Below are 25515 nucleotides of genomic sequence, written 5' to 3'. Positions count from 1 at the left end.
AACTATTAATATATATACTGTTTTATAAGACAATGAATATTCCATAAGATCATCTAAACAGTGAAAGTATAGAAAGAACTTCAAAAAATATTCAAATCTTAGGGTGATTAGAGAGATTAATTATTTGAGTAGGGAACACAAACAGGAAGATATAGCTGTCTTTCTTTTTTGGAAACACTTAAAAGAAAAAAATACACTTAGAAGAAAAAAAGATACACATTATAATATAGATTTTTAAAAAATGATCCCAAAACAGACATATAATTGCACATGCGAGCATGACAGTCACATAATTAATTTTCAGATAACTGAGAAAGTATAATACTTACTTATCTGTATTTTTTATAACTTTTGATATTAATTTTGATGTTGAAACTGCTCTCAATAATTTATTACGACTCTCATCTGAATTTTCCCATGAATTATGTGACTTTTCAGTTGTCAGTGGTCGCTTTATGCTGGAAGAAACATATTAATTTCTTAGAGAAAAATTCTTTGAGTAGCAATGACATGTAATTGACAGCTTAAACAGAACATAAAAGCAGCAATTAACATTTCCTTAAAGCTAATCCAGAAAAGAGAAGGAAGGATTAGTTGAAAGGTTCCGCCTGGATGAGTGCAGGAGTTAAACAAGGCATTTACCAAGTCTGTTTATAATTCTCGCTAGAACAAGTATTACTTGATTAAAAAATCAATCTGTACTTTTTTTTGAATAGGGAAAAAATCTATATGCTTAAATCCCTGAGTAAAATATTTCTCATAATTTGTGAAACTGTGTGAGTTTGTGAAAATAACCTGTACTTTTTCAAAGTCATTACAAGGCTGCTGTTTTCATCTTTTATATCATTGTGTAATTCATTATATATGGTACAAATGACAATTTGTAAGTAAAATGTAGGACTAAAGGTAAAACTCTTGTGACATCTTTTACAGACAATGATCAGAAATAAACATGACTTAACACAAAAAATGTATCATCAACACTGATTCCATGTATTTATAAATGAAATTTTTGAATTATAAATGATATTTTGGTTGCATTGCTAACTATCCTACCACTCATCCAGTCTCCAATACTTCTGGCAATAGTATATCCAAAGAGCAATTTAGAATGGCAAGCACATTTCCACGAGACCTAAGAAGCTGAAAAAAAGATCTGGGACAAAGAAGATACCAAGTCAAATCAGAACCTTAAAGAGATTGATTATAAAAAAGCCACCTTTAATCACACACAATCCAAAGTCATGTAACATTAATAAACTATATCCAAGAAGAACTCCACATGACACCAGGCAAAAAAATTACAAACCATTTAGATAGCAAAAGAATCTGCGTGAGACACACAGACAAAGCATTTTTTAAAAGTTAAACATGCACCAATCAAATGAAGACTGTTTTGTTTTCCCAAATTTCCATTAGGGATTTGAGACAGAATTATTAAACTGAGCAAATAAAAATACATTATAAATCTTTTAGGAATGGTTGTCATTTATTTTACTAAAATATTTTCCTCACTAGTTCTGGGAATGGTGTAATATTTTCCTAAGATTTCCAAGCAGAAGTATGATGATAAAATATATCTATACCTAATCATAAAGCTTGAACCTGCATTTCTAAAACAGGCAAACTTCATTAAGTTGGTCTAAATATTTGATTACAAGGCAGCTGTAGCACTAAACTCCCAGCATGCAGGTTTAGATCCCCAATTTAGGCTCACACACATTGTTAGAATGTTTCTCCCTTCTCCCCCTCTCATAACTTTAAAATATTAATTATTACAGACACAGAGAGAAGCCCTCAAGCAAGCCTTTAGCATAGAAAAGACCAGATGAAATGATTTCTCTACTCAAGCAAGAACTTATCCTCCCAAAACCCAAAACTGAAACTGAGACGCAGTCAAAATGAAGAGCCATTTGCTGAGAAGGGCCCTTGCAAGTTCAAGGTTGTAATGATGCCAAAATATGATGAGGATAATTACATGGCAATTTTCTGCCATGGTTATAAATTTATGCATAGTTTATATAAATTTTTAACATTTTGTAATTTTATTATAAAAATATTGTTTGGTTTCAAAGTAAGTTATTGTGGCCTTCCTTTCATCAAATTGTTTATAACTTAGAGATTTTTTTTTTCCAGTTTTAACTGAGAAATTTTGACATTAAATCTTCACTCCCCAATAAGCTAAAATACAGATTTTAACAACAAAGAAGGGGCGGGGGGGGTGTGTGTGTGTGTGCGGGGAGCCACTAGGCTTTTCTATTGGAATCCATGGATAGCCAACATTTCTCAAGTCACAGAATTCAGGTATCATTACAACCATTCCCTAGCTCTGTACTCGGGGACAGTTAAAACCTTTTGGTGGGAGTAGAATTCTTGCTTTCTTGAGTTTGTCTGTGTATTTGGAGAGGCTGTGAAGAGGGCTGGGGAGAAGGTGATGCTCGAATTTGTGGACTTTGATCATTAGAATGAGATTCCTCTTTTTTTTCTCTCTGTCCTTGTGGTTTTTCTTTCTTTTTTTCTGTACCACTGTAAAATAAAGTATAACATGGAACAACACATATTTAAACAAATAGAAGATATATCAAGCGATGGAAAAAGTGGTTATTATATAATTCAAAATGCTAAATCATACAGCTAATACAATTTACACTCCTTTCATATAATGATGAAAATATTTCCTTGAAAGTTCTGGAAGCTATTAAAAATCTTCAGTGAAGAATTTATAAGAAAATCCTATGAAGATTGTCCCCTTGAGACCAAAATAGCCCAATGCATTTTGCCATCTTGGAAGATTTGGGGAACGGCAGCAGCTCTCTTAGCTGACTTCAACTTACCCAAATCAGAGCATCAGTGACACTTTCCATTTCCTCTGTAAAACATACTGAATGATGTGCAAGGCACTCTAAATGCTATGTTTAGTAGATTATGTTCTAATTCCCATTTCTTCTGTGTATTTCTCCTCCTGCTTAGTTGAGTTTTGAATTTACCAGCTGATCCCCCCACGAATCCAGAGCCTGGTTATGCCAGTTGAACTTGTTATTTTAATTATGTAAATTAATTAAATACAAAGAAAACTGACAAAATATACATAGAAAAGAAAACTGTAATTTCCACAAAAACGAAGTTGAATGCTCTGGAAAGACTCCATAGAAATCAGTTAGTAAAAGAAACTGCTATTAAATTTTATGTAGGTGAGAAAATTAAAAAAAGGTTGAGGAATAAAATCATAAGGTGGGGGGAACGCCTGGGTGGCTCAGTCGGTTAAGCTGTTAAGTGTACAACTTCGGCTCAGGTCATGATCTCATGGTTCATAGGTTAGATCCCTGTGTCAGGCTCTGTGCTGACAGCTCGGAGCCTGGAGCCTGCTTTGTTTGGATTCTGTGTCTCCCTCTCTCTCTGCCCCTCCCCTGCTCACACGGTGGCTCGCTCTTAAAAATTTTAACATTAAAAAAAAAAAAAAAAAAAAGGTTGTTTTGCAAGAGTTTTAAATTTATTACTCTGTCTTAAAATTGAAACTAACAATTACAAAAAATAATTTATGGGTGTATTTTATGCAAGATAGTCAACAAGGAATCTAATCAGACACGTAATTAGAAAGAGGGTGGGAGGCTCAGCCTTTCATAAAAAAATTGACAAATATGTCAATATATTTACAGTTAAAATATTTAAGATATTTATGTATAAATTCTTGTGTTTCTGCACTTTGACTCTTGATTAATGAAGCACACTCCATTTCTAATCACTGGATAAGAGTCCTTATATTGCACATTTTTGACAATATTACAAACCAGATGGAATCAAGATCTGAATTCCATGGCTAAAAAGGTAGAAAACCATCAACTGTCTACAGTTCTTAGTCAAAAGACAGTTTAGAATTTGACTATAAAGTGCATAAATCCACAAGGAGGTACGTTTAAGAATATATTAAACAAATATACATAATATATACAATTTATTACAGAGTAATAGTTAAAAATGTTAAAATACAATTTTAAAATGACATTTAATTTGATTTAGTTTTGATACCTTCTGACCGCAGACTGGTCCCCAACTTTCTACTTCATGTTCAGTTTTTAAAAGTTTGGGCTGAGAAATACAGTTCCACCTCAAAAATATCAGAGTAACTTTGAAATTTAAAACTGATTTAGAAATTCTTTCTTGTTGGTCTTCAAACATTCAAATCCTGAATGTACAGGACACTAGTCTTATGTGGGCCCAATACAACCCAAAAGAGATTTTCCTCCTGAGTATTTAAAAGCAAAATACAGAGCCTCTGCACCATAAAGTGACAAACTCGGCTAGTCTTAAGATTACCGAGTTACTATTGTGCATAGTACTGATCACTGTGCAGGACCAGTTACATAAGAAAACGGGCTGAATCCAAACCACCACTAAAAACAAGGAAGTTTATTAAAAATATTAAAATTTCCACTATGCATTTATAACTTGTCCTTTTCTCCTAAAAGGGAAGCATAGATAATACATTTTGGCATGTCTGGAGGAGAAAGTCTGGATTCCAAAATGACAATGACTTCAAACACTGAATTCTACAAGGGGCTTTTAAAAGGCGTAAAAGATCAGGGCCCCTGGCTGGCTCAGTCAGTGCAGCATGCAACTCTTGATCGAGTTTCAAACCCCACATTGGGTACAGAGATTACTTAAAAATAAAAAATATTTAATAAATAAATAAATAACCTAAAGATCTTGTTATTTCTTTACTATTCCTGTAGCCAAATGTTTGGTTAGCATCTATAAATCCACACTGATGAGTAACTTGTCACTGGCATTAGTTCATTAAGGCAACCATTTTCTATCAGTACATTTTAAATATTATTCCATTACTTAAGGTTTTTCCTTAGTTATTCCTTGAAGAGAACAGTTGTTAAGATTATGTAGTTGATCTCTTATGGTCTCTCCAAACTCTATGTGGGATAATCTGCTAGGAATTACACAAAAGTGCAAAAATTCTGTAAGCAATTTTATTGAAACAACAGATTAATTCATTGATGAAAAGAACATATAGAATGTAAATCTGTAGTTCACTGAAACTCTTTTGTAATATTTCCACTGCCCTTCTACCTACCATCCCCTAACACAGACACACACACACACGCAACACAGTATTATATAGTATATATACTATTTGTACATAATACAAAGTATTATGCCTTTTTTTTTATAGCATGGTTAAAGAATAAAAGTTATAACAGTGTTCAACCTCCCACAAATGTATATATACTGAAGATTCTATTTCTCCTTTAAAAACTGCTGTATAGGGGCGCCTCAGCACCCCTGGGTGGCTTAGTCGGTTGAGCATCCGACTTCGGCCCAGGTCACAATCTCGCAGTCCATGGGTTCGAGCCCCGCATCGGGCTCTGTGCTGACAGCTCGGAGCTCGGAGTCCGGAGCCTGTTTCAGATTCTGTGGCTCCCTCTCTCTCTGACCCTGCCCTGTTCATGCTCTGTCTCAAAAATAAACACTAAAACAAAAAAATTTAAAAAAAAATAAAAAAATAAAAACTGCTGTATCAAATGTATTCCTTATATAAGCACAGAAAATGTGCTTATATAATTAAATATAGTGATGCTTATCTCATCAACAAATGCTTGTTAAAAAGAAACAAAACCACGGGCGCCTGGATGGCTCAGCTGGTTAAGCATCTGATTCTTGATTTCAGCTCAGGTCACAATCTCATGGTTCCTGAGTTCCAGGGAGCCTGTTTGTGATTCTCTCTCTGCCCCTCCCGCCCCCCCCTCCCACTAGCATGTGTGTGTGTGTGCATGTGCATGTGCGTGCATGCTTACACACTCTCTCTTTCTCAAAATAAATAAATTAATAAAAAATAAAAAGAAACAAACCAAACCAGGAATGAAAACACTTTCTTTAGTAGGAACCAAAAGTTACCTCACACAACTCGATAGGTTACATGAATGTAAACTAACTGGGTGGGCTGGGTGGGTGTCTACGTTCAGAGTTAAAGAATTCAAAGGACATGCTCACTTTAATTCCATACAGTCCTATTTCATTTTTTTTTCAAAAGTAGAATTATCACATTCAGACAATTTTGCAATGGTAGCTTTTCTTTCCCTTACAAATGGATACCTTTTAGCAGCAGATGAAAGAGTTTCTTTCCTTGCAATTGCGACAGAGCTGGTGTGGCTTGGCTTTCTGTTTGCACCACTCCCGTTGGTTATACAGGACATGGAAATAGCTTCTCGAAGGCCTGGCTGGCCTAAAAGTGGTTAAGAAAAAATTTACATTAAACTTCAAAATATTTCTCAAAAACTGAGAACTTAAAAATTAAGTCCATTAAAATGTGTTTAGAACTAAGTAAGCAGACTGCTTCCTCTGGTAAGCAGAACACAGTATTTTTGTCTCAAAACTTAATCTCATCAAATGGATCTATAAAAAGGCCATGCTAAATTGCTACAATGTAGCTAGATTTATTCTCTAGCTAAATAGTTTGCACCCCACACACAGCAGCTTTAAAAAACATGATTCAAAGTTGTGCTTCAGGTAAACCACAAATCTCCACATCATTGATTTTCAGAAATCACTCAGGTTCTACTGAAATCAAATTATTCAGAAATTCTAGAACCATAAATGTTAAGTCTTACAATGTTATTCCATATAAAGAAAGCATAAATGTATAAAGCAACCTCTGCTTTCTTAATTTATATTGTAGAAGGATCGGAATAAATATGTGAGGAGTATGATTGCTTCTCGGCCTTTTGGCTAAGATCAAGTGTAATATGTGATGAGTGTGGGTAAACAGGAGACCTATTTCCCAGAAAAAGTTTCAAATATAATAATGTACAGTAACCCCCAAATTATGCTAATATCACTGGTCATCAAATCTACCACTAGTCTGCCAAACTGGCGACTTCTTGTTAATTTGACTGTTACTTTTTTTTGATTGTGGCAAAATATAACAAAATTTACCATTTTAAGCATTTAAAAAAAGGTACAATTCAGTGGCATTTAGCATATTTACTACACTGTGCAATCATATTCAATTCCAGAACATTTTGATCACCCCAAACAGAAACCCTGTACTCACTGAGCATTCGCTTCCCATTCCTTTCTTCCTCCCCTCAGCTCATGTCAAAGGTTAATTTGCATCATCTCTTTGTATCTGCCTCTTCTGAATATTTCATATACATGGAACCATACAATATGTGCTCTTTTGTGTCTGGCTTATTTTACTTAGCACAGTGTGTTCAAGGTTCATCCATGTGGCAGCACATATGAGTACTTTATTATTTTTTATGGATGAGTAATACTCCATCGTATGAATATACCACATCTTGTTTATCCATTCATCTGTTGATGGATAATTGGGTAGTTTCAATCTTTAGGCTAATGTGAATTGTATTGCCATAAACCTTTTTATACAAGTTTTCATTTGAACATCTATTTTCAATTCTTTGGGGTATATAACTTAGGAGTAGAACTGCTGGGTCACATGGTTATTTTAACTTAATGAGGAACTAATAAGACAGCAGATGCACAATTTTACAATCCCACCATCAATGTATTATTTCAATGAATTATTTCAACACATCCTTGCTAACGCTTATTTTCAGTTTTTTTTTTTAAATTATAGCCATCTCAGTTAATATTAAGTGCTTTTCACTGTGGTTTTGATTTACATTTCTCCAATGATGAGAATATCTTGAGCTTGTTGGCCATTTGTGTTTCTTTAGAGAAATATCTATTCAAGTCCTTTGCCCATTTTTCAACAGAACAATATTATGTAAATTGCTCATAATGCACTCTTACAATCCTTTTATTTCTGAAAGGTTCCCACTTTCATTTCTGATTTTAGCAATTTTTGGGGTGGGGGAGGGTCAGAGAAAGAGGGAAAGAGAGAATCCTAAGCAGGCTCTATATTCAGCACAGAGCCTGACATGGGGCTTGATCTCAAAAAACCTGTGAAATCATGACTGGAGCTGAAATCAAGAGTGGAATGCTTAACCGATGGAAGCGCCCAGGTGCCCCTCTGATTTCAGCAATTTAATTTTTTTTTTAATGTTTATTTATTTTTGAGAGAGAAAGAAAGAGAAAGAGAGACAGACAGACAGACTCAGGGAGAGGCAGAGAGAGGGAGGGAGACACAGAATCTGAAGCAGGCTCCAGGCTTTGAGCTGTCAGCACAGAGCCTGATGCGGGGCTCGAACCACGAATCGGACTGTGAGATCATGACATGAGCTAAAGTCAGACACTTAACCAACTGAGTCACCCAAGTACCCCAAATTTAGCAATTTAAAGCTTCCCTTTTTTTTTTCAGTCTACCTAAAATCTTGTCAAGTTTGTTGATCTTTTAAAACACCAACTTTTGGTTGCATTGGTTTGTTGTTTTTCTGTTCTCTATTTATCTTTAACCTTTATTATTTCTTTCCCTTTGCTAGTGTTGGGTTTGGTATTTTTCTGTTTCCTTAAAATTAGGTTACTAAATTGAAATCTTTTTTTTTAATGTTTTATTTATTTTTGAGAGAGAAAGACACAGAGTGTGAACAGAGGAGGGGCAAAGGGAGAGGGAGACACAGAATCCAAAGCGGGCTCCAGGCTCTGAGCTGTCAGCACAGAGCCCGACATGGGGCTTGAACTCACGAATGGTGAGATCAGACATGAGCCGAAGTTGGACACTTAACTGACTGAGCCACCCAGGTGCCCCAAATTGAAATCTTTTTTAACACAGGCATTTACAACTATAAATTTTCCTCTGAGCACTGCTTTTGCTATACCAATAGCTGGTTTTGAAATGCAGTAAAACCTTGGTTTGTGAGCATAATTCATTCTGGAAACATGCTTGTAATCCAAAGCACTTGTATATCAAAGCAAATTTCCCCAAAGAAATAATGGAAACTGAGATGATTTGTTCCACAACCCCAAAATATTCATTTAAAAATGATTACAACACAGTAATATAATACAAAATAATAACTACAAAATATGAAGAAGAATAAACAAATTAACCTGCACTTACCTTTGAAAATCTTCATGGCTGGTGTGAGGGAGACAAGAGAGAGAAGGGTTATTGTGTAGGATGACTTTCACTCTCACCAATGTAACCAGTGCTATCTCTTGGCTCAATAGAACCTTTTTCTACATGGGGGCCATTGTATATGCTCGTACGGATGATGACTACAGTATTAACAAAACTCTTGTCATACATTGTGTTTAATGTAACTGGCAATAAGGCAGGAGAGGAAAAGGGTCTATATCTGCAGGCAGCCTGACCTAGAATGAAGCAAAGCATTCCTGAGCTTACTCTTGTATGGAAAAGCAAAGGATTGTCTATAGGCACGTTGAAGCGACAAAAACTACACTAGAGCCAGTTGTGGGCACCTTCCAATGTTCTGAAAAATCACTGATTTCTGAGAAACACCACAGCCTGAGACCAGGCATGGGACACAATCACCCACAACCCCACAGAGAGAGAGAGAGAGAGAGAGAGAGAGAGAGAGAGAGAGAGAGCGTGAGCGTGAGTGCCATTGGCTCAGTTGTGATCATGTGGTATTTGGTGTCACGTACTACCTGTACTGCAGGACGTGACTCATTTTTCAAGGCAAAATTTATTAGAAACATTTACTCATCTGGGGCGCCTGGGTGGCTCAGTCAGTTGAGTGTCTGACTTCGGCTCAGGTCATGATCTCACAGCTTGTGAGTTCGGAGCCCTGCGTTGGGCTCTGTGCTGACAGCTCGGAGCCTGGAGCCTGCTTCGGATTCTGTGTCTCCCTCTCTCTCTGCCCCTAACCCACTCACATCCTGTCTCTGTCTCTCTCAAAGGTAAATAAACGTTACAACAAATTTTTTTTTAAATAAAAAAAATAAAGAAATGTTTACTCATCTTGCGCAACACTCGTAGAACAACTTACTCGCAATGCAAGGTTTAGTGTATAATTTTTTGTTTTTTGTTACACACTAAACAATCCCCATTAACCACTACACACACACACACACACACACACACACACACACACACACACACACACACAGTCTGCAATCTACTTTCTATGCTCTCTTTCAATGTCCCAAACCTTGTCTCAAAACGGAGATCATGGGAATGCAAGCTGGTGCAGCCATTCTGGAAAACAGTATGGAGGTTCCTCAAAAAACTAAAAATAGAACTACCCTATGACCCAACAATTGCTCTACTAGGCATTTATCCACGGGATACAGGTGTGCTGTTTCGAAGGGACACATGCATCCCCATGATTATAGCAGCACTATCAACAATAGCCAAAGTATGGAAAGAGCCCAAATGCCCATCAATGGATGAATGGATAAAGAAAATGTGGTATATACATACAATGGAGTATTACTCGGCAATCAAAAAGAATGAAATCTTGCCATTTGCAACTACATGGATGGAACTGGACGGTATTATGCTAAGTGAAATTAGAGAAAGACAAAAATCATATGACTTCACTCCTATGAGGACTTTAAGAGTCAAAACAGATGAATATAAGGGAAGGGAAACAAAAATAATATAAAAACAGGGAGGGGGACAACACAGAAGGACTCATAAATATGGAAAACAAATTGAGGGTTACTGGAGGGGTTGTGGGAGGGGGGATGGGCTAAATGGGTAAGGGGCACTAAGGAATCTACTCTTGAAATCACTATTGCACTATATGCTAACTAATTTGGATGTAAATTTAAAAAAAATAACAAACAAAATTAAAAAATAAATAAAGGGGTTCTGGAGATGATAAAATGATATGTAAATGTGATTTCATGTTGTTCATTTATGAAAATTTTTCAAAAGTTAACAGCACAAATCAAAGTTTGATTATTGTTGAAACCAAAAAAACAACAAAAGAAATCAGGAGATCAACCACACCCATTAGGTGATTACACTATAGCTATTACATCAAAAACAAAAAAACGTAAGTGTTGCAAAGAATGTGAAGAAACTGGAATCCTTGTGTATTTCTGGTAGGAATGCAACTCAACCTTCTGCAATCTATCATCTAACCACTTCACAGAAATTTTTCTTGCCAATATCACCAACGGTTCTTTGTCACTAAATTCAAAGGATGCTTTCCAGTCCTTATCTTGCTTGGTTTTCCCTCACCAACTAATACTGCTGACCATTCAGGCAAGGACGGTATTCAGGCAGGAACAATGTCCTTAGTTTCTAGGACACTGCCTTTGCCTGAATTTTGTCTTAGCTCTCTGACCATTTTTTCTCACTCTCGTTTGCTGGATCTTCTTTTCCTGCTTACATTTTACTACCACCCACTCATGGTATAAACCAGAAAACAGGAAATTAGCTTTGATTCTTCCATTTCCATACAGCCAACAATTAATAGGTGACTAAGTCCTTTGCTGCTTCTACAACTTCTTTTTATTTTATTTTTCCCTGGTTTTAATTGAGACATAACTGGTATACAGTAAGTTGTACATGTATAAAGTGCACGATTTACTAAGTTTTGACATACATATATGTCTGTGAAACAATCACCACAATCAACACAGTGAACATAGCCATCATCCTCAAAAGTGTCCTTGTGTCCTATAATCCACCTCTCCCTCCCTCAACTTTGGACTCCAAGCAACCACCACTCTACTTCCTAATCACTACAGGTTAGTTCACATTTTCTAGCATTTTATATAATAGAATAATACAATGTATATCTTTCTTGCCTGATGTTTTAAATTCAGCATAATTATGCTAAGTTTCATCTGAGCTGATAAGTGTATCAACAGATTATTCCTTTTTATAACCCAATACTATTCAATTACATGGATATATCACAATACTTTTATTCATTTACCTGTAGACATTGGGGTTGTTTTCATATTTTTGTATTACAAATAAAGCTACAAAGAACATAAGTGTACAAGTCTTTGTGGGATACATGCTTTCATTTCTTAAAGGTAAATACCTGGGTTGTATGGTACCTGAATATTTAGCTTTTTGAGAAACTGCCAAATTGTTTTCCAAAGTGGTTGCACCATTTTACATTCCTACCTGCACTGTATAAAAGTTCCAGTTGTTCTGCATCCTTGCAAATACTTGGAACGACCAGTCTTTTTCATTTTAGCCACCTTGCTGAGCATGTAGTGGCATCTCACTGTGGTTTTCATCTGCATTTCCTTAATGTCTAAAAGTACTGAGTATCTTTTTATGTGCTTGACATCCATATATCTTTGTTAGTCATGTGTACGTTTATATATTTTGCCTATTTTTTAAATGGGCTGTCTTCTAGATAAAAGTTTTTTGAGAGATATGTGTTGAAACTATTTTTTCCCGTTTTGTAGCTTGCCTTTTTATTTTCAAAAATCTTCGGAAGAACAAGATTTTTAAATTTTGATGTTCAACTAATGGCTTTCTCCCTTATTATTTGTACTTGTTTGTGTCCTATTTACGACATTCTTTCTAAACCCACGGTCATTAAAGGTTCCCCCTGTATTTTCTTACAGAAATTTTATGGATTTAGCTCTTATGCTGAGGTCTATGATCCATTTTGTTCATTTTTGTATGGTGTGAGATAACAGTCAAGGCGGGTTTGTTTTTTTGTTTTGTTTTGGCTTATGACCAAAATCTTGAATTCAATTTTTCCTCCTATCTTTTCTTACACCTAATCTTTAACATTTGTTCTGCTACTTGGAATGTTCTTCACCTGGAAGGCTCATCCTCACCTTTTAAATTTCAGCTGAACAGTACTTCGTCAAAGAAGGCTTTTATGATCATCTTACTCTCTTACTATCCCATTTCCTTTGCAGTCCTTATCCCCATTTATAATTATTTGTAACTCTATTTGGAAACTTTACTTGTTTTGTGCTTCTTGTATGTATCCCTGTGATTTATACTGTGCTTGGCACACAGAAAGCACCTGATCAGTATCTGAAGACTAAATGAATGCAACTTCACCACGACTGCCTCAAATTTCTGTTCTGGATTATGTTCAGTTTTAGCTCTATTCTCCCTACTTGCTATATTACCCTTCTCTTAAGGCATTGTCAACACTGCATCAGAATCCTCTTTCTGAAACATGCTGTATGTCTTTGAATTTGATATGCCATCAATAGTAACATGCACCATCATCTTGAATGCCCTATAAGGATGTGCTGCTTGTGAGAACTGTAGGCACAATCAATTGTAAGAAACAGGTGCTGTAATTTCAGAGATGTTAAAATGCAAGAAATATAGGGATTTCAGAGTTAATGAATTTCTGTAAATCAACCTGTCGCTCCTCACTTTAAAATCCCTAAATGGTTCTCCAGTGCCCTCTGGATAAGAACTAAATTCCTCAGAAAGGCATAAGAAAACCTTTCTCCAAGGGCCCTATCTAACAGTCTAGGTTCATTTCTTAACACTCCCAACCTCACACCTCATGCTTCAGTTTCCTCTGAATTCCTTAACTAAGTACTTTTACTCCTTTGTGCTTCTGCGCCTGGATTGTCCTTTCTGGCATATGCTAGTCATCCCTGCTTGCCTAAATTAACACATATTCATCATCCATCTACCCATGGGTTTACAAAAGACTTAAAAGCCTTGTTTTACAAAAGAGTAAAAGGCAGTTACTGGCATCACGGAGTTCAACATCTTGCAAGAGAATCACACTGGCAATGAAAATATGTGGTAAGTACAGTAACAGTAATATGAACAGAGTATGAACAAGTACAAAGGAAAGACACATAACTCTATAAAGATGATTAGGAGCACAGAACTCAAAAAAGATTTCCTAGAAGAAATATAGAACAAAGTGTTAAGCCAAGTAAAAGATAGGTGATAAGATACTTGGAGCTTACTCTAGTATGTGCAAAGAAACAGACTATAATAGCAAAGTGGGGTGTGTGTGAGTGCATGGAAGAGAGGAGGCAGACAAAAAGCTCTTTGTGTGGTGAGAATGTGAAACAAGAGACAGCAGAGTCCAGATGGGAGAGGTAAACAGCAGTTAGATTATGGAGACTCTATCTACAGAGGATAGAGATCACTAAAAGGGTTTGAGCTGGAAAAAAGGAGTTAGTTCAATTTACATTTTAGAGAAAACCCTCTAGTGGCTACGTGAAGAGCAGATTTTAGGGCAGTGGTCCAAGCACAGATGATGGAGATATGAAATAAAAGCCTGGTAGCATGAATGCAGGGGAGGAGTCAGTTTTAAGAAATGTTTAGAAGACTTAAAGAATAAGGAGTTCAATTTGGGGACATTGTACAGTTACGAATTCTGAAGGACACACAAACAGAACAATCTAGTAAGATAGACAATTCTGAAGTGCTGAAGCCTAGATCTGGGAACAATTTGGGAACTGGTACTAATAAGTGGCTATTAAAATCATGAAGGTAGATGAGTGCTGATGTCACCTCCTGCAAGGAACCTTCAACTCCGGTTTGAGTTAATTAAGTATTTATCCTAGGTGCTCCCACAGCACCCTGAATTTACCTTTTTAATACGAATCACCTATGATTTTGTAATACTGACCTATCTGTCTTCTCAGTTTACCTGAGGTCCTTTGGGGGCAAAGTCCGTGTTTTTTATTTCTTTAATCTCCACCACCTAAAACAGTGCCTCGTTCACTGAAAAGATGAAGGAAACAGACACTGTCAATACAGTAAATGGTGTGGAGTAATATTAATTATCAAGTGCTTGCCAGGTGCTAGGCATTGTCCTAGGTACTTTATAAGTGGTATATCCTTTAACCTTACCCATAATCCTGAAAGGGATTTATTATTATCATCCCAATTTTACTGAAGAAGAAATTGGAGAGATTATTAACATGCTCAAGGTTCTATTGTGGTAAGCAGTGAAATCAACATTTGAGTCCAGGCAGAAGGAGTAGTTAAGTAAGGAGAAAGAAATAATTCTGCCAAACGCAGAGTGACATTTTAAGCAGTGCCAGGATAACACACAGAAACTTACCAGAGGGAGTAGGGGGAAAGGAAATTCTAAGCAGACAATAGTACTAAATCATCAAGGACCCCAGATACTAATGTAAACAGCAAGAGGGGCGCCTGGGTGTCTCAGTAGGTTAAGCATCCAACCTTAGCTTAGGTCATGATCTCACAGTTTGTGGGTTCAAGCCCCACATCGGGTTCTCTGCTATCGGTACAGAGCCTGCTTCAGATCCTCTGTTCCCCTCTCTCTGCCCTTCCACTGCTAGTGTTTTCTCTCACAAAAACAAATAAACATTAAAAATAATATAAATAAATAAATAGCAAGAAAAGGCCAAAAGAAGGTTTTCACGGTCGCCTTTAATCCTACAGTTTAATTTGAAATAGCTCTTGGTACTGGGAATCCTTAGCATTTGGATGAAAGAGTGAATCATCTCCCAAGGTAGAGACAATGCATTAAGTAAAGCAGAGGCAGGAAACAAAAAGGAACTGTGGGTGAATGCTTGTTTTTCAGTTGAGAAGTCTAAAGTGTATTCTTTGAAATTCAGAATATTAGGAACTTAACTGGAAAAATGGAACATAAAAATGATTATTGAAGTTACACAGATCCATGACTGGAATGCACCATTAGTGCTGTGTGTGTGTGCATATATGTATATATGTGTATGCACACACACACATCCCTCTCCTCTATGGCTTAGACATTATAAAGTCTGAGCCGTGATGTCAAAGATTAGCCTACAGGACTGGAAGCAGCAAGAACCTCTCCTTTTTTACAAAAGTATAAGTAGTTCTATTTCTGAGCAGGAACCTGGCTGAAATAGAAATTTAGGCTAAAAGTCTATAAACCAGGAAGGTATTTAGTTTTAATTAGAGTAGAAACCATCATTAATGCCAGCTGAAGGCCAACAATAATTTTTATACTTTATGATGACATAAGAATACTAACCATATGTTTTATATTCCTTGATGACAGACCCAAGCACAGGACCTTTCTGATAACTTAGCCTGACAGTTCCTAAATACTAATGACTATACTATACTCTAGACTCACACAGTAATCACTAGAAACTGTTCCATATTCAAAATCACAAAATCTAAAATCCTGGCTACCCTAATCCCTAATATTCTCTTAATCTTGGATCTATCCCAATCCCCCTCTCTAAACCAGTTTTTTTTTTTTAACCACAACTTCCTGCTTCTAAAACTTTCTACTCTCCACAGTCAATTTAACAAGTACTTACAGAGTCATCCCAAAGCTAGCTGTTAGTAACAAACTGTCCCTGCCTTCAAATAGATTATAATCTAGCAGGAACATCAAATATGCATACCAAAACAGACTTTTAAAACTTTTTAAATGATTCCAAGAAGAGACAAAGAAATGGTAATATTGTCAGGAAATAGTTTGAACCTTAAAAGATGGAAAAATATGGCGGGCACCTGGATGGCTCAGTTGGTTGTGTCCGACTATTGATTTCAACTCAAGTCATGATTTCTCGGTACGTGGAACTGAGCCCTTTGTTGGGCTCTGCGCTGACAGTGCAGAGCCTGTTTTGGATTCTCTCTCAAAATAAATAAACATTAAAAAAAAAAAAAAAGATGGGAAAATTTTTGATCAGAAGAAGGATAAAGATGGCCCATGGAGGAAGAACTCTAGCTGACACTCAAAATTTTTTATTTCAGATTCTCTATCATATGCCCCACAGCTCCAACTGCAGACCTCTTTCACTCTCTTTATATTTTCAAGCTCCTTTCCTTTTGTCTCACAGGAAGGTGTACTTCAGTCCTTTCAACTCCTAATGGCCACTAGTTTTTTGAAAGTATATTTTGAGTTGAAATGACCAAAGATAGATTTGACTTTCATATAGAAATGGAACTCTAGATTTCGGGAAACGGTAATTGTTGCCTGGTCTGAGGCAATATCCACTCATATACTTCTATATGCAAAGTGCATCTTAGAAGTCTTTGATCTGTTGTCAAATAATAAAACACTTCCATCTCCTACCACAATCACCAGTCACTTTGGCCCAAGGGCCCACCAAGGAAATTTACTTTCCAACCAGATTAGTATAATTTACTTATCAACATCATTTACAGCAAACTTATGACAATTTCTGTCTTTTCCCAAATGTTATCTGGAGTAAGAGGCAATGATACAGACCTGTGCCTGTACGTTATCCCAGTTTCTACACAATTAGGATTGTTTTTTTTAAGAAAACAGATACTCGTTACATTTCAATTTTGCCTCTGGGCTCTCTCATTTCTCAAATGTCATCTGCAATGCTTGATACTTTTGGTTTACCAGCAGTTTCCTGGTGTAAAATGACTGATTCTCATCTTCAGATAAATTTGACTCCTTTGCTTATATACCATTGTATACTAACAGCTTGTCTTCATATAATGCCACTGGACTGTATTCTCAAATTACATTCATTTGGTCACCCTGAGAGGTCTTAATGGGTTTCCCAGGCACCAGCTGTGACATAATTTGTCTTCCTGGCAGCTAATCTTGCCAAAGTGTTCCCTGGGCCTTCCCGTTTGTTCCAAAATACAGGTAATTTTTTTTTTCCTTTTGGCAGGAACTCCGTTACAACTGCTACATATATTATGAACATATGCCGTCAAAAGGAAAAAATTCTCCAACAGAAGAGAAGGTATATGAGAAACTTAAATGACTGGCTACCTTAAAAACTACTGGGAGGTGGAGGGGACGCCTGGGTGGCTCAGTCAGTTAAGCGTCAGACTTTGGCTCAGGTCATGATCTCTTGGTTTGTGAGTTTGAGCCCCGCATCAGGCTCTGTGCTCACAGCTTAGAGCCTGGCGCCTGCTTCATATTCTGTGTCTCCCCATCTCCTGGCCCCTCCCATGCTCATGTTCTGTCTCTGTCTCTCAATAATAAGTAAACGTTAAAAAAAAAATTAAAAGAAAAAAAGACTCCTGGGAAAATTTCTACCTTAGTTAAGTGTCGAGCATAATATACTGGAGAAAAAAATGGGGCTTAGCTTTTAATACCGCTGGCACATGAGAAGGAATAAACTAACAGAAGAGTACTAAAAATACTGAAATGACTAGTTAGGTGTGCTTCTGACTTAGACATCTACTGAATGGTAATATTACTACAAAGTGACACAGTAGAATGTCATTAAACCAGCAGCATACACAACATTTAGTTTTAGTCACACCTAAAGCTATGTCCCCCCCCCCCCCCATATCACCACCATCTAGCAAAATTAGTTGAATTTATCAATAAGGAAGTTAGCTTATACTTTTAACCACAGTTTCATAAAGAGCTTTCACACTTATTTATCCAACAGGGGGTTAGCCTTACTTCTAAAGAAAAATCCTCTAAAAAAGTGTAGCTATCTAAGCAAATGATAGTATTCTCCTATCAGTAATTTATGTGAAAGTGAATACAATAAATTCTAATTTCACAGAGGACTAAAAAAAAAATTCACATAGAAGATAAAATTTTCCACAGTATCAGAAATTACTTTTTCAATAAAGAAAAAATATACAAGGGGCCCCTGGGTGGTTCAGTGGGTTAAGTGTCGGACTTCAGCTCAGGTCATATCTCATGGTTCGTTGAGTTCGAGCCCCACATCAGGTCCACGATGACATCTCAGAGCCTAGAACCTGCTTTGTATTCTGTGTTTCCCTCTCTCTGTCCCTCCCCTTCTCGGGCTCTGTCTCTCTCTCTCTCAAAAATAAACAAACATTAAAAAGAAATTAAAAATATATACAAAATTCCCACAAAATAAATTTATTTTTTAAAAAGAGCATTTTATGAAAAACGTCATTTATTATAAAATACTTTGCTTAAAATGATCATTACAAATATTCATAATATAAATCCTGTTTAATATCAAAACTGACAGTTGATCTTTATTAGGCTATATACAAACGTCAATAGTGAAGAATCACCTAATATTTTCCCAATAATTCCTATTGTATATTATAAACTCCACGATACAGCTGTTTAGAATTTCCAATAATAAATTTAAAACCTTTAAATACATATTTCTCTAAGTATCAATATTGGCAAACAAAAATTAGTCAAGCAAATTTTTCCACTAAAAGGAACCAGAGTAATTCTTAACAATGAATTATGCATCTCTAGATATCTTTAGATATCTCTAAAATAATATCTCCCCAAATTGTTATATAATCAACTCCCCCTTTAATCTCTTTTATAGACAGCATTTCAAAGCCTGCATCTAACTAAGTAACTTAAAGAATAATCACTAGTAGGCTACGTGGGTGGCTCAGGTGGTTGAGTGCTGACTTCGGTTCAGGTCATGATCTCATGGCTCGTGGTTCGAGCCTTGCGTTGGGCTTTGTGCTGACAGCTCAGAGCCTGGAGCCTACTTTGGATTCTGTGTCTCCCTCTCTCTCTGCCCCTCACCCATTCACACTCTGTATCTCTCTCTCAAAAATAAACATAAAAATTTTTTAAAAAGTCAAAAAAAAGAAAAAAAGAATAATCACTAGTGGACCCCATTTCAGAATATAACCATGTTGGCACATTGTAAGAAGAGCAGTCATAGTAAGCTTATAAAGTACAATTAGTGGAAAGGAGCTCCCTATCTAATTAATAAGGTCATTAATAAGGATTAGGAGTTGATAGTATGTGGGGGAAAAAAAGTTCCAATGTAGCAGCTGCAGATGGCTCTGTAACTCCAGAACTAGGTTAAGTCGTCACTAAAGAGCCTTAAATAAATCTGATCCTAAATTCACTTCAGAGACAAAAGGAATTATGAGTAAGGACAACTAAACAAAGACTAGAAAGAGTAACTTACAGAAAGTATGTCCCTGGAGAATAGGAACTACAGCTATTTAATTTTATTTGTATTTTATGACATTGGAACAGGTAAGTATGAAGTAACTGATGCATCATACAAAATTTACCATTATCTATCAAATTTTTAAAAAGCAGTCTTTAAATTTCTCTATAAATGGGTGCCTGGGTGGCTCAGTTGGTTGAGCGTCCAACTTCAGCTCAGGTCATGATCTCACACTCCGTGAGTCTGAGCCCGCGTCGGGCTCTGGGCTGACAGCTCAGAGCCTGGAGCCCACTTCAGATTCTGTGTCTCCCCCTCTCTCTGCCCCTCCCCTGCTCATGCTCTGTCTCTCTCTGTCTCAAAAATAAATTAAAAAAATTAAAAAAAAATTTTTAAATTTCTTTATAAATATTTTTTACTCAAATATCTTGGGAAATAAAAAAATCAGAAAAAAGTGTTTAAATTTTTCTCAACACAAAATTATAACGTACTGTTGTTTTAGCATAACAAAAAAATTCTCAATGTTTTTTAACTAGTATGACCTATTTAAAATAAGCTTTCTTTTTTAAAAAAATCTTTTTAACGTTTATTTATCTTTGAAAGAGAGAGCGAGTGAGCTGGAGAGGGGCAGAGCGAGGGAGACACAGAATCTGAAGCAGGCTCCAGGCTGTGAGCTGTCAGCACAGAGCACCTGGGGCTCAAACTCATGAACCATGAGATCATGACCTGAGCAGAAGTTAGACGTTAAACCGACTGAGCCACCCAGGCGCCCCTGAAATAAGCTTTCAAAAATATTGTGGATAATAACCAAACACTGTACCATTTTCTCTTTCAGAATTTAAAATATTTATACAGTCAGAAGCTGAGGTTACATGTCAATTATAAATGGTGTGTTCTTTCTCTACACCAAGTTCACCTTCCCTTTAAAGCCCACACACACTAACTGATCTGGCTCCTCATTCTACTCTAACAACTCCAGAATCCTCTTATTAAAATCAATTTATAACCAAATAAAGTTCTTCCTGGCTTGATTTTGGCAGTCCTCAAAGCTGGTTCTCAAAAAAATTTAAGGACTGCAATATAACATTATTAGCTAAAGTGGTTTCTATGAAATCTTTTGCCAAACTTTCCAGTCCCTTATCCCTTGTCACTGACACATTTATCTTACTAACCACTAATGGAGCAGATCAACCCAGCCACCTGTCTAAGTCTCCACTATTAACTACCTAGGCCTAGAGTATTTGAAGGTGGGAAGTATAAGAATGGGAATCACATTGTGTGTGTATACACACACACACACACACACACACACACATATACATATATATATATCACATCTTCTTTACCCATTCATTTATTAAAAATACAGCATAGGGAAGGGAATATAGTCATTAATACTGTAATAATGTAAGGTATGATAATGTATGGGAACTATCATGGAGAGCACTGACTAAACAGAATTGTTGAATCATGATACTGTACACTTGAAACTAATGTAACACTGTATGTTAACTATACACTTCAATAATAAAAATTAAAAATAACTTAAAAAAAAAAAAGAATGGGAACCACACAATCAGAATGCACCACTTCAGTGTTTTCAAGGTGACTCAGCACTTCCTTTGTATGTCTATGGTCTCCTATTCTCTAGTCATTCCAATTACCCCTTTTTTCACCGGTAGGAACTGTCTTACCTTCTTAGAGAGCATCACTGTCTCCTGAGGAAAAGTGGTAAGGAATCGAAGTTCCAGCCCTGACAACTGTGAATATTTAGTGACCCCCACATAGCTTTAGCTCTTTTCAGTCTATCCCAGAAGAAGGAGTCTTCTAAGACCAATAGTTTCTTACCTGTGCTACAGTTCTTGTCCAAACTCTCAGGAAACCTGCCTCATCAATTCCCACCCCCTATTCATGTTGGCATTAATATCTTCCTCCATGCTGTCTTTTGTCCTCAACTTATCTTTATCCTCAAGTCTATAACATCTTAAACAATAAAAATTAAATTAAAGCTGACCTTCAATTTAACATCTTCCTCTAGTTACTACCATCTTTCTTCCCTCAGGCCTATTTTTTGAAGAGTGACTATAGTTGCTACTCCCAATTCCGCAATTCTCATCAACTGTAATTTGATTTGCAATCCTATCACTCCACTACAATTGCTTGTGGAGGTTTCTAGTAACCTCATAAATGCCAAATCCAAGGGTCACCTCTCAGTCTTTGTTTTATTCAATCTCTTTGTAGCATCTGGCAACATGAATCACTTTTTCTTTGCTGAAATACTAGAGCTCCCAAGAGAACTATCCTGAGCCTCGTTCTCATTTTACATCCTCTTTCTATGGCTCCAACTATTATCCATAAGCTGAATATTCCCAAATTCTTCCTGCTAGCCAAGATTAACATGAACACTAGACCTATAATTCAGCTATCTATGTGTCTACCTCCACACCATATAACTTCAAACTCAACATTCAGAAACTGAATTCATAAATATCCTCACTTTGCCCATTGCCAAAATGGGGGATAGTTATGCCTATGTCCATCTACTCTATCAAAAAATCGTAAGATATATGAAATAATAGATTCAGTTGCTTAACATAAAAGAATTTAAAATTCTTTCTGGGTGGTTGGAGGAAGGGAAAGGCCACACAAGATCTGCTCCAAACTCAGAATAATAGCATTCTAATGACTGTTTCTCTCAACCTGTGAAAACCCTTAATATCTAGAAGTTAAAATTAACACGGTACTGGGGTTGGTAATAAGTTTCAGAGCTTAAATTCTTCAGAACTTTTCTCACTAATGACCACAGAAGGCTTAGAATAAGGTTGTTTGAACTATGACTTTTATCATTTCTGTAATGGTAAGAGGACTGACTCAAAAAGTATATGGGTGCCTATCTACTATGTTCAAGATACAATGCTAATTAATTACTATGGGAGACACAAAAAGAAGATTCAATTCCTGCCCTCAGTAAATTTGTTATCTAGTTGGAAAATACTAAATTCACACAAATACTATGACATAAAAGCTGTATGTACAATCAGTGGCATTACAAAAATATTCCTACTTAAAATAATAAATAGTAAACTTTCAGAATTTTTTGGGAATAAAAAAAAAAAGGCAATGTAACAAACTATAGTTACAGCTAATCCAAAAGACAAACTATAGTTTTATATTCTTGGTTTAATGTCACTGATAAAATACACAAGTTTTACACATTATTGCAAAGTAAGCTGCAAAAAGCAAGACTTTTCCTACTTTAATAAACAATTACCTTTACTTGGAACTGATTTTTTCACTGAGGCTACATGATCTTCGGAGATTGCAAGACGCCTCAAAACATCAGCCAAAGCTGCCTTTAGCACAGTGATTTCATCTTCTTGTTGTTGAACTCGTAACTCAAGAGCTGAGAGGCGATCTTGAACGTCGGAAGTACTTGCAGCAGAAATACTATCATCTATAAAATGAAGAAGATGGTTTTTTTTTGTTTTTTGTTTTTTGTTTTAAGTAAACTGTTCAAGAAAGAATCTAACAACAAATAAAGAGATCTATTCAGGGGTGCCTGGGTGGCTCAGACGGTTGAGCTTCTGACTCTTGATTTGGGCTTAGGTCATGATCTCACAGTCATGGGTACAAGCCCTGAATTGGGCTCTGTGCTGACAGCACGGAGCCTGCTTGGGATTCTCTCTCTCAAAATAAACAAACAAACATTTAAAAAAACAAAAAAACAAAAAAGATTCTCCCTTTCCCCGTCTCTCCCCACCCTCCCACCTCTGCTCACACTCACTCTCATGCTCTTAAAAAACAACAAACAAATAAAAAAAGGAACATAAAGAAGATCTATTCAGGTAAGTCTTTTAAAAGATGACAAATGGGGGGAAAAAACAAACCCATCATTTTTACACAGATTAACTTCTGTAAATATTTTCCATGGCTATTTGAATGAATTAAAAATAGTAAAAGTTAATATATCTGACATAAAACTACAATTAGGAAAATTTTCCCCATGATCAAATTTTCCCCATTATTATACTATAACCTTAACTAGTTTTTTCATCAAAATTTTCTCTAAATAGATCACTTTGGAGACTTCTGGAAACTTGCAAGATAGTCAACTATCCAAAGTATCCTTTAAATTATCACATCATTATCCTACTTCTCTATGAAAATAAAAAAGGAGTACAAATCACTTCACAGTTTTGCTTTATGTATAAGACTGCGAACCACTCACCTTCAGCATCAATGATCAGAAAGCACTCTTTATTTCTGTCTTTACTATACTCCCCAAATGCCACAAGATATTGCTATATATTCTTGTTTTTTCTTACCCGATGTCCCAACTCTTGAAAAAGGAAGTGTGGTTTCTATAAAGCACACAGCTAATACTTACTTGTTAGGTATGTAACAACAACAACAAAAAGCCTAATTAAGTTTAACTATAACATAGCAATTACAAACTACTTCCAAAGCTATGTAACTTTAGAGCACACTGTTAACAGTTGGGTCAGTCAGAACCCAAACGTATAGAAAGATCAATAGCTGTTGGCTAATGCACTATAAGCACGAAAATTCAGATTCTTACAAGAAGTATGGTTTGGACCAGAGTTTTATCAACTGGGTCAGTTATTCACACAATAAAGGCGTAGTGTGCCATTTTTCTCCTACTGAGAGAATGTGTTATCCACCTTCTTAAAAAGACAATTTAACTCAAAGTTTGAGTTAAAACAATTCAGCACTTAAAAAGCAAGGCTATCACCACTTTGTTATGGAGCCGTAAACAATATTTATGTTTAAGATCACATATGCCAACAGACCTCTCAGGTATACATATGTACTCTCTTTTTTTTTTTTTTTTAAACGTTATTTTTGTGAAAGAGAGAGAGAGAGAGAGAGAGAGAGCGCAAGAAGGAAGAAGGGGAGGGACAAAGAGAGAGGGAGACACAGAATCAGATGCAGGCTCCAGGCTCTGAGCTGTCAGCAGAGAGGCCGACATGGGGCTCGAACCCATGAACGGTGAGATCATAACTTGAGCCGAAGTCAGATGCTTAACGGACTAAACCACCCAGGCACCCCATACTCTCTTCTGCTTTTAGAGGTATTTCATGCACAATCTTTGAGAAGTACCAGTATAGAATGAAAATTTATCTTCAATTTAGACTTTAATAATGATTAGTTGTATAATCTTAGGCAAATTCTCTGAACCTCAATTTCTTCATCTTTAAACAGGTTATGAGGAAGGTGCCTAAACATGTTTGATATCCAACAAATGTTAGGATACAACAGAAAAGTACAATAGTTGTAATTTGAGTGCTTTGGGTGCATTTGTTACATAAAAGGAGTTCTGTCAAACTGAGATGCTTAAGAAAAGGACTAGTAAGAACAATTCAGTCTCTGACTTTAGAAATTTTAATATTTGAGGCCTCTTTCATTTCCACAGTGGCCCAGCTGAATTCTAGCTGACCCACACACTTCGTGCGTTCTATTATGTCACTATGATTTTTGTCTGCCCAGAATGCCTTCCTATTTTCCTTCTTCTGGTTGGAAGAAAAGCACCTCTTCTCTTTTGTGGAACTCTACCATTTTCTGAAGTCCCATTAGGGCTGTTAATCAATGATGCCTCATTCTCCCCTCTACCACCCTGAACTATTAATGGGTTAACCATACAAAATGGCCTTTCAAGTTGGTAAAAAATATTTACTGGCAATTTCATATGGTTTAATCTACTACTACTTACAGGAGTGGTTGTGAGATGTGGGCTAGGCCAAATGGAATCCTCCCAAGTTTCCCAGAGGCGGAGCTGTAGTCCATCCTTCTTCCTGGTTTGCTAACTAAGGACACAGACCTAAGGCCATTAGTGACAGAGAGTCTTAACTGCCCTGAGATGCAGTTCTA

At 36.4% G+C, this 25515-nt stretch overlaps 1 protein-coding gene across 9 annotated transcripts in view; it reads right to left on the bottom strand.

Moving 5' to 3' along the window:
• The window catches only part of EML4 (EMAP like 4), a 162372-nt gene that overhangs the window by 67103 nt on the left and 69754 nt on the right, over positions 1 to 25515 (bottom strand). For 3 of the 9 annotated variants that reach the window (XM_058683166.1, XM_058683163.1, XM_058683165.1), the window contains exons 2-6: positions 22898 to 23080; positions 8990 to 9007; positions 6103 to 6232; positions 2353 to 2526; positions 330 to 458 (exon numbers count right to left, since the gene is read on the bottom strand). In XM_058683166.1, the coding sequence (XP_058539149.1) occupies positions 330 to 458; positions 2353 to 2526; positions 6103 to 6232; positions 8990 to 9007; positions 22898 to 23080 (634 nt within the window). Of the gene's footprint in view, positions 1 to 329; positions 459 to 2352; positions 2527 to 6102; positions 6233 to 8989; positions 9008 to 14459; positions 14534 to 22897; positions 23081 to 25515 lie in introns of those variants that run through there. The other 6 variants (XM_058683164.1, XM_058683167.1, XM_058683169.1 and 3 more) reach the window with 4 other exon arrangements.

The sequence above is a fragment of the Neofelis nebulosa genome, chromosome 9 (assembly GCF_028018385.1).
Source record: "Neofelis nebulosa isolate mNeoNeb1 chromosome 9, mNeoNeb1.pri, whole genome shotgun sequence".
In the NCBI taxonomy this organism is placed as follows: Eukaryota; Metazoa; Chordata; class Mammalia; order Carnivora; family Felidae; genus Neofelis; species Neofelis nebulosa.
Note: the sequence above shows the minus strand (reverse complement) of the source record. Positions and strands in the feature narration are given on the sequence as shown.